The sequence below is a fragment of the Tupaia chinensis genome, unplaced genomic scaffold, assembly GCF_000334495.1.
Source record: "Tupaia chinensis unplaced genomic scaffold, TupChi_1.0 Scaffold147123_1, whole genome shotgun sequence".
NCBI lineage: Eukaryota > Metazoa > Chordata > Mammalia > Scandentia > Tupaiidae > Tupaia > Tupaia belangeri.
This window is the reverse complement of record NW_006206975.1, coordinates 1,059,509-1,069,333: the sequence shown is the minus strand read 5'-3', so window position 1 is coordinate 1,069,333 and position 9,825 is coordinate 1,059,509. Positions and strand designations below refer to the sequence as shown.

Genomic DNA, 9,825 nt, shown 5'->3' with positions numbered 1-9,825 from the left:
TTCTTTTCACCTTAGAGAACCAGAGGTTGCTGATATTCGCGCAGAACCCTCAGTGATACCATCTAGGACCTGTATTCTTTATGTCTTTTCTCTTTTTTATTGAGAGGTTTTTGCTATAGGGTGTGTGCGCTTGCCAGAAAGACAGACAGAGAGAGTCAGAAAGCAAGAAATCACCCCCCAGAGGGGATGGCCATGCCACAATCCCTTCTCCTCCATTCTCCTCTTGAGATCTTGGGCACACACGCACATGTACCCAGCTCGAGTTTAAGTCATTGGATCCGGGACTTGAACCGCAGTCAACTACATGGGAGTCCAGCAACATAGCCATTACACTAACTGCTGGTCCCACCTTTATGTCTTTTCTCTCTGCCATAATTAGTAGCTTGGCTTTCATATTCAGGCTTGTTATAAAATAAATGAAACAACTTTAGGGGGAAAGAAGAGAGGGAGGGATTGTTTTAGGTAAAGTTTAGACAAAAGCCTTTTCTGTAAGGCAGGAAGAAGAGGGATGAAGTAGTTCCAGGTGCATCTTGCCATTTTATCAGGTAGAGGAGGCTATACCTGAAGCTACCCTGTTGTCAGACTTCCAGTAGGCATTACTGGTAACAGAGCACATCTGACAGCTAGCGAGTGGGGAATGAGGAATATAGCCCTGTGAGGGATATATGAGGTTCTTCACTGACTTGGAGAATTCCTGGACTGCTGTGATTTTTTTTTTTTAACTTCATTGTCATTATTTATTTTTGATGTTTGATTTTTTTTTAAAGTTGATCAGAGGAAAACACAGAGAAGGAAAGTGAGAAAGCAAACTACCTTATCCAGGACTCAACCGCAATCAGCCATTTGGGAGTCCAGCCGCCTTAACCACCAAGCCACCCACCAGCCTCAATTTTTTAATGTACCTCCTTCTTTTTCCAGTCTTTGCTTTTTTCCCCACCCTATCTTGTTAATAGAGTTGCTTGCTTTGTGTCTTTGCTTCTTTCTGGTGGCCTTATTTGTTTATACCTCAGTCTCTGGCAAGTGCACAGGCCCTATAGGAAAAAAAAAAAAAAAGAAGAAGTAAAGCCCTTGAGGTTTTGCATTTACCTCTCTATGTGATGTCATTCCTTTTTTTTTTTTTTTAGAGGATTTTGCCTTAGGGCGTATCTGTCCTGGAGGAAGAGAGAGAGAGACAAAGACATTGAGAGGGAGAAGGAGAAATCACCCCCAGAAGGGATGGCCACACTGCAGTCCCCTCTCCTTCATTCTCCTCCAGGGATTGTGGGCATTCATGCACACAAGCTGGGCATGGTTTTCAACCCACCAGTCCGGGACTCAAAACTATGATCAGCTTTGTGGGAGTCCAGCAACATAACTGTTATGCCACCTGCTGATCTGATGGTTTCATTCTTTTCTTGCATTCTGAATTTACAGCTGCAGTGCTGAAAGTTTAAATTGCCAGGAGCTTGACTGCCATCTGTGTAGTACATTACTCTATATGTTGATGGAGTAAATACCACTGTATCACACAAGTGTGATTTTAGGGGTAGTATTCTTTGATCTGGTAAATATTTTCTGAGTACATATTATGTAAGACTCTGTGTTAAGAACTGGATAAACTAAGGACTTCTAGCTCAACTATTTTTGTTGGATAGTAAGATTTGCTATCAAAACCAGAATATTTAATTAGCATTAATATAATTAATGGATATACCTAAGGGTTTTGGTTTTGTTTATTTGTTTGTTTTACTTTTTTTCCCTCTAACATAAATAGGCCAAATTTCACGTTAATCTTAGGTTTTAATATATTGGATTGTCAGAAAATATCTGACATTTTTTTCTATACAAAAATGCTCATGACTGGGACCAGTAGTTGGCATAATGGCTATGTTGCTAGACTCCCATGTAGTTGACCATGGTTCGAGTCCCAGACCTGGTGGCTTAAACTCACGCCGGGTACCTGTGCATGCCCAAAATCCTGAGAGGAGAATGGAGGAGAAGGGATTATGGCGTGGCCATCCCCCCTGGGGGGTTGATTTCTCATTTTCCGTTTCTCTGTCTCTCTCTCTCTTATGAGCACACACACCCTATAGCAAAATCCTCTCCCCCCCCCAAAAAAAAAAAATTGCTCATGATTTTTGCAACAACCCAGTACATTTGGTGTTTAGGACCAGCAGGTGGTGTGGTAGTTGAGGCTCTGTACTACCACCTGGACAACTGCAGTTTGAGTCCAGACTGGCTGCTTACTTTCTCATTTTCCCTCTCTCTCTCTCTCTCTCTCTCTCTCTCAAATAACTCTTTAAATATATATATATACACACACATTTACTCTGATATTTCAAGATGATTTTACTGTTCATGTTTCCAGTGTGAATGTATACTTGGGAACAGTTGAGAAAATGGAAACCTTCAAAAGTCTTTTAGATGAATTTTGTTTTTTTGTGGGGTATATTAAAAAGTCTGGCGCGGGACCGGCAGGGGGTGTGTGGGGTAAGAACGCTAGACTCCCACATGACCAACCACGGTTTGAGTCCCAGACCTGGTGTCTTGCATTCTCACTTTCCTTCTCTTTCATTCTCAGTCTGTCCCTTTCTGGTCAAATTAAAATAAATAAATAACGTTAAATAAAATAATTATTTAAAAAGTCCCCGACCTGGTGGCTTGCTTTCTCATTTTTCATCTCTCTCTGTGTGATGAATTGAAAAAATAATAATAATAATTAATAAAATTAAATAAATAATTTTTTAAGTTGGTGATTGAGGAGGGCTAGTTGCCTGGCTGTGTTAAATGGGAACTTGGGGATCTAATTATTGGAAGACTTCCCAAGGAGCCTCCTTTTTTTTATGTTTCCACTCCCCTTCTGTTGTGCTTTGATTCTAAAGTTTTTTCAGGACTGTAGGTCTTGCCACTTGACTTTTCAACCACATCCTCACTTCATCACTTGGCAAGGCAGAGAAGGGACAGAACTAAGACATCTACCATTCCTCTGTGTCTTCCAGTATTGCAGTCTGCTAGTTTCATTGCATATAGAATTTAATTTCTATTTTTGTTCTCTATATTTGTTTGTAGTAATTATTAAGTTAAAAAGCAGATTACATGGGGCCAAATGATAGCACAGTGATATTGCAACTGAACCCAAATGGGAAGGTCCCCAGTTCATGTCTTACTTAGGCTCTTGTACACACTGGAGGTGTGCACATGTGTGCCAGTGATCCAGGTTTGGCTAAGGTTGGAGGGGTAAAGCATAGCATGAAGAACCTGTGGGGGTGCCTGTCATTTTCTCACAATTCACTTAACCAAGAACATTAAATTTTTAGTTTGGCACTTTTTAAAAAATAGACTGCATGTATGCATAATCATTTGTATATATTGGGGGAAAAGCATATCTATACCAAAATGTTAACAATAATTAACCATGTGGATGGTGAGTTGTTTGGAGATATTTTTCTTTATGTGTATCACTGTGATTTCTATAATACCCCCTATTACTTGTGTGAGGGTTCTTCAAAAAGTTCATGGGAACCCAGCATCAGTGGTGCAGTTAGTATCATACTGAACTGTAGTGCAGGAAGTCACATCACCACCTACACGTCCAGATCTCTGGCCGGGTCAACCTGAAATATCCTGGGAGATGCATGCATGTGCCCAGGATCCCGATGACCAAAGGGGAAGGGATTATGGAATGACAAGACCCTATGAAGTATATTCCCTAACCCCTGCCCTGCTGTCTTGTGTATGAGGACATGCTTTCTATTGTGAATTTTTTTTAAAAAAGAAAGAAAAAACAAGAGTTTATAGAAAATGGAATTAAAGTATGGATTTATTTTTGGTGTAAAATATGTGAAAAATCCATGCTTTTTTTTTTCATAATACATTTCCATGAAGTTTTTGAAGATCCCTCATTGGATAAAAAGATTACTGAGTTCCTTATGTTTGCAATGACAGTAAATTTTTTTCTACTTTTATTTTTCAGATTAACAAAATACATTATATTATTATGTTTCACTAAATTTTTGAAGGCTGTGGGACTTTTTGAATCATATGATCTCCTAAAAGCAGTTCACATTGTTCAGTTCATATTTATATTAAAACTTGGGTAAGTATGTTCTTTCTCAATTTTTAAATTTCTTTTAAAATTTGTTTTTTAACCGAGTATCTTTTAGAAACCTTACAGAGAATATTTTATACAATTTATTCCTCCTAACAAGTATTTGGCAGTTTTTTTTAATATAGTACATAAGGTGTGAAGTACAAAGAAACTGTTAAGAAAAGGGTCCAATCCCTCATGTTTATGAAAATAAATAGCAGTTAAAGGGAAAGAAAAGGGGCCCAACTGTAGTAGCACAAGTGGAAAGACACTGCATGATGTGCATGGCGGGCTCATGTTGGCTTCTTGGTCCAGCCTAAACACTCTGGTTATGGTGGCATGGCCTGTGGGCCTAGCTGACTAGAAAACGGGGGCAGGAGGAGAATTACATGACAAGACTCTTGTCTGGTAGATAAATAATTAAGTATAGTTCACCAATAGGATTTCTTTAGAGGATATCATACCTTTCAAGTTCTAGAATACTTGTTTAAAATAAATGTCCTTACTTAAAACTACATCTTGTATTTAATTTTAATATTAATATATTAATGTTTCAATATTCACAGGACTGCATTTTTTATGGTTTTGTTTCAAAAGCCATTTTCTTCTGGGAGAACTATTACCAAACACCAGGTGAGATTTTTGCCAAATCCTTTATTCCCTGCAGCTTCTCATTCAGTGAGCCAGGGTACAATGTGTTTTTTTGTTTTGTTTTTTTCATCAAGGTTGCTTTATGAATGATTTAAGTACATAGCAGAATGTTTCCAGAGTTAACTTGCTCTTGTCTTTTCAGAATTGAGGATTTAAGAGTAAGCAATAAAATGCTAAGGTAATGGAATTTTTTTTTTTTAGTTTTTAACAAATTATTTGTTTATTTAATTCCATTTGTTATAATTTTTTTAAATTATTTATTTATTTATTTTTAATTTTGAGAGGTTTTAGCTATAGGGCACATGCCTTTTATTTTTAATTTTGACCAGAAAGAGAAAGTGAGAAAGCAAGCCACCAGGTCTGGAACTCAAACTGTGGTCAACCATACGGGAGTCCAGCCCCTTAACCATCATGCCATCTGCTTGTCCCTGTTGTTATTTTTTAACTGACCAGAGAAATAAAGAAGGAAAAGGCAAGAAAGCAAGCCACCAGGTTCGGGACTCAAACCACAGTCAGCCACGTGGGAGTCTAGCGCCCCAACCACCACGCCGCCAGGTGACCCTGATAATGGAATATTTTTAAATACTAAAGAGGGTAGTTTTTTTTTTCATTTGTCCTTGTTATAGAATGAGTGTGCTTGCTGGAGAAACACAGAGAGAGAGTGAGAAATTAGCCCCCGGAGGCATGGCCACACTGCAGTCCCTTCTCCTCCATGCTCCTCTTGAGAGGAGAAAATCAGCATGATTTTCAAGCCTCTGGGTCTGGAGCTTAACCTGCAGAGTTGTTCATGTGTGATTCAGCTACCTTAACCTCCATGCCACCTGCTGTCCTAAAGGTAGGAAATTTTAAAAGCATTCATGTATTTGTGGTTTGGGGTTTTTTGTTATTTTTTTTTTAAGAATTATTATTTTTAATTATTATTCTTCAATTTGAGAGAGACGGAGAGAGAAAGAAAGAAAGAAAGCAGCCAGGTACAGGATTCAAACCATGGTAAGCCATGTGGGAGACCAGTACCTCAACTACCAGCTTGCCAGCCCTGTATTTGTGTTATTTTATTTTATTTATTTATTTATTTTGGAGAGATTTTCGCTATAGGGCGTGTGCGCTCGCCAGATAGAGAGAGAGAGAGAGACAGAGAGACAGAAAGCGAGAAATCACCCCCAGGGGGGATGGTCACGCCACAATCCCTTCTCCATTCTCCTCTCGGGATCTTGGGCACGCATACACACATGCCCGGCAGGAGTTTTAAGCTACCGGGTCCAGGATGCGAACCGCGGTCGACTACGTGGGAGTCCAGCAACAATAGCCATTACGCTAACTGCTGGTTCCCTGTATTTGTTCCCTGTATTTGTGTTATTCCTTACTCTGAAAGATTTATAAATTGGACATGGAGGCATGCCCAGAGCCTAGTATGAATGCCAGTAGGAGACTAATAAAACCTCAGGCTGTATACCTTATAGTAACGAGAGGGGTAAAAAGCAGGACCTCTGGAGACAGATTTGTATTCTATCTGTCCTACTTACTAACCCTTACTTTAGGCAAGTTACTTAATTTCTTTCTATCTTATTTTGTTCATCTGTAAAATGGAGATACTACCTTCCTTATGGAGCTATAAGGAATAAGTGAATTATTGTGTGTGAAGTTCTTAGTTAATGCTTGGCATACGATTAGTATGCAGTACATATTAGGGTGCAATGCATCACCCTCATCAACATTATACCATTTAGGCAGCTGAGGTCAAAGCTTTATGTCAGAACTGTCCTACATTTTGTGTGATCTTCTCACAGAATTACTACTTTGGATAGCCAGTATACCCCATTATGTTTTTGTTTTGTGCTCTTACTTGCACCATGATTTTTGTATCAGAATAATAAATGTAAGTTCTTAATGTTTTAGAGATGAGCCCCTGTGCTCCCGGGAGAGACAGAAAGAGAAAGTGAGAGGAAAAAGTGAAAAATCACCCTGAGGGGATGGCCACACCACGCTCCCTTCTCCATTCTCCTCAGGATTTGGGGCACACACTCATCCAGTGTGATTTTCAAGCTGCACTGTTGGTCATGTGGGAATCCAGCACCTTAACCACCATGCCCTGCTGGCCCCAAGAATTTTTTTTTTTTTTTAAGTTAGGCTTTGTTGGCACTGGAGAGGGGCTCAGTCCTTCCTGGCAGCCACTTTGTGCTTTCCGTACGGCAACCAGGACATTGCTCAGCTCTCGGTGCTTCCATCTTGGCATGAATATATGTCCCCACCCACTTCTTGATGAACTTGAGAGCACGCTTGTCCCTGGACACCTTGAGCAGCTCCATGGTGCACCACTCATAGGGGACGAAGCCGCACACCTCCCGGATCATGTCATGCATGAACTCGTGTGCTTCGTGAGACGCCTGTGGCAGTAACAGCGCCTATGCCTAGGCTTGCTCACATTCTTGATCGTTTTGTGGCCCTTGTTGAGGCTCACGGCCATGGGGTAGTGCAGAGCTATGACTGCGGCTCTTCAGTAGGCCCCAAGGATGTTTTTAAAAATAGGATTAATGTTTAAAAACATATGAACTTTTTTTCCCTCTCTTCCAAATAATTGGTTTACCAAGATTCCTGATGGAAAACAATTTAAAGACTAAAACATTGTGTTCCTAGGAAACTAGTGAGAAACCAAGGAAATAAAATTATACTCTGTAGTAAAAAATTTCAAAATCTGGGACCAGCAGTTAGAGTAATGGCTTTGTCTCTGGACTCCCACGTAGTCGACCACAGTTCGCATCCCAGACCCAGTGGCTTGAACTCACGCCGGGCGCATGTGCCCAAGATCCCAAGAGGAGAATGGAGGAGAAGGGATTGCGGCATGGCCATCCCCCCTGGGGGGTGATTTCTCGCTTTCTTCTCTCCGTCTCTCTCTGTCTGCCTGGTGAGCGCACGCGCCCTATAGCAAAAACCTCTCAAAAAAAATTTTTTTTTTCAAAATCTAACAACACACAAGAATATAGATATGGTTCAGCCACAGTAGCAGGTGCTGGAGTCTGTTGCTAAGTGGGAAGCCACATGGGAGGCCCCATTTCCTGGCCTACCCCTGCAGAGCAGTTCCTGTAGTCCTACTTTCAGGAGGTTGAGACAAGAGGATCAAGAATGGTAAGACTGTCTTCAAAACAAAATAGGGCTGGCCCCCTCGGGCAGAAGTTAAGCCCTATGCTTAGGCAGTTGATCCCATGTGGCCGACACAGTACAAGTCCCAGCCCCAGCAACTTGAAAAACAAACCAGGCCTATATGTACACATGCCCAAAATCTCTACCGCATAGAAAAGTGAGGGAAAAAAGATTGCTGCCTGATCATGCCACACTGGGAGGTGTTTTCTCTCTCTCTCTCTCTCTGGTGAGCACAGAGGCCCTCTGACAATAAAAAGATAATAATATAATAAAACAAATAAATAAAATTTAAAATACCCTCCCATACACACATGCACACGCAAGAAATGTAGATAATGGGAAATAGAATACTCTAGCAAATCTAGAATTAGTTAAGGGAGTTTAATATTTCTATTTGATTTCAGCATATAATTACTTAGCCTTTTAAATATTTGTTAGCATTATTATTTTCCCTGTGTTTTATTTAAGAAGGAGATACTTAGCAAAACATATATGACTGAAATTTTTTATTTTTTGTTTCCATTTATAGTGGATCAAAATATTTAAACATGCAGTTGCTGGGTGTATCATTTCACTCTTGTGGTTTTTTGGCCTTACTCTTTGTGGACCACTAAGGTAAATAAAAATGCACGTTTTGATTTTTTTTTTCATTCTTAATACTAATTTTGCTCCATTATAATTTGTCAGATACTCATTTGTACAAATACTCCTTTCGCTTCTGTATCATTGAATAGAATTCAAATAATAGACAACTTGTTTAGTTTGTTGACTAGTTCTTTAGCGAATATCATTAATGTATTTGTTCTTGATCTGTCATAATATTTTGCTAGTTAGAATACCACAGGTTTCCGAAAATTTATAGCATAATTAGCATTTTAATCAGTCATTAGTTATCCCCATTAGCAACTGATTTAGAACCTAGAAATGTATGGGGGACCAGCAGGTGGCGTGGTGGTTAAGGTGCTGGACATTTCCCACATAGCCAACCACAGATCGAGTCTTGGATCTGGTGGCTTGCTGTCTCGCTTTCTCTCTCCCTCTCTCTCTTTCTCTCTCTCTCTGTGTCTCTCTGCTCAAATTAAAATAAATGAATGAATAAATAAATAAAATTAAATAAATAATTTTTTAAAAGAACCTAGAAATGGTAATAAAATAAAATAGAAAGGAGAGCAAAATTTCTAACAGCACTCGTTTTGCACAACTCTGAAGGTACCCTGTTGTCTAAAACAGGTCGTAATGCCATGATCCACCACCAGCCTCAGCCAGCCCTGGATCACAGGCATGCATGTACCCAGTGAACTCAGGGAGGTCTCTGGACATGAACCTGGAGCCATGTGAAACATTCCCCTATATCCGTATAGAGTAGTGTTTTGTTCTGTCTTAATTTTGTTTATTTGGGGGGTTTTTTGCAGATGGGCTAGCTTAGGGGAGGAAATGTTTATAGGCCATGTAATAGGAACTGAAATATATACAACTGTGCATAAGCATTCTTTCAATATTGACTGTCTCCAAAGAGTTTTAGTTAGTGCATAAGTGTAAGAAAAAAGTACCTTGCCATTGATAAGGGCAGAATATGAGGACAGGAAGTGAGGAGTAAAATGAGCGTTATTCTGAATTCTGAAGTATCTCACTCAGAGAAGTAGATTGGACAGAGTGTAAAGTGATGAAGGAAAATGCTTTGTGAAGAGGCCTTTCTCTTGGATCAGCTGGTGGCATGGTTGTTGAGGCAGCTAGATCTCACATGGCCAACTTGTGGCTTAAGTCCTGATCCATCAGGCATGTGTACATGCCTGCCCAAAATCTTGAGAGAATGGAGGAGAAGGAATTGCAATGGGTATATCCCCAATCCCCACCATGGGTGATTTCTCATTTTCTCTATTTCTTTCCCTTTCTCTCTCTTTGTGTCTCTCTTCAGCTAACACACATGCCTTGTAGCAAAAACTGGGGAAAAAAAGAGTTCTTTCTTCTCT

At 39.9% G+C, this 9,825-nt stretch overlaps 1 protein-coding gene across 1 annotated transcript in view; it reads left to right on the top strand.

Moving 5' to 3' along the window:
* Positions 1-9,825, top strand: part of SLC30A5 (solute carrier family 30 member 5) — a gene marked incomplete at its 5' end in the record, with an annotated part of 44,926 nt that overhangs the window by 5,440 nt on the left and 29,661 nt on the right. Inside the window, 3 exons of the mRNA XM_006169530.3 lie at positions 3,953-4,075; positions 4,633-4,699; positions 8,385-8,470. Coding sequence (XP_006169592.1) covers positions 3,953-4,075; positions 4,633-4,699; positions 8,385-8,470 — 276 coding nt within the window. The remainder of the gene's footprint in view (positions 1-3,952; positions 4,076-4,632; positions 4,700-8,384; positions 8,471-9,825) is intronic.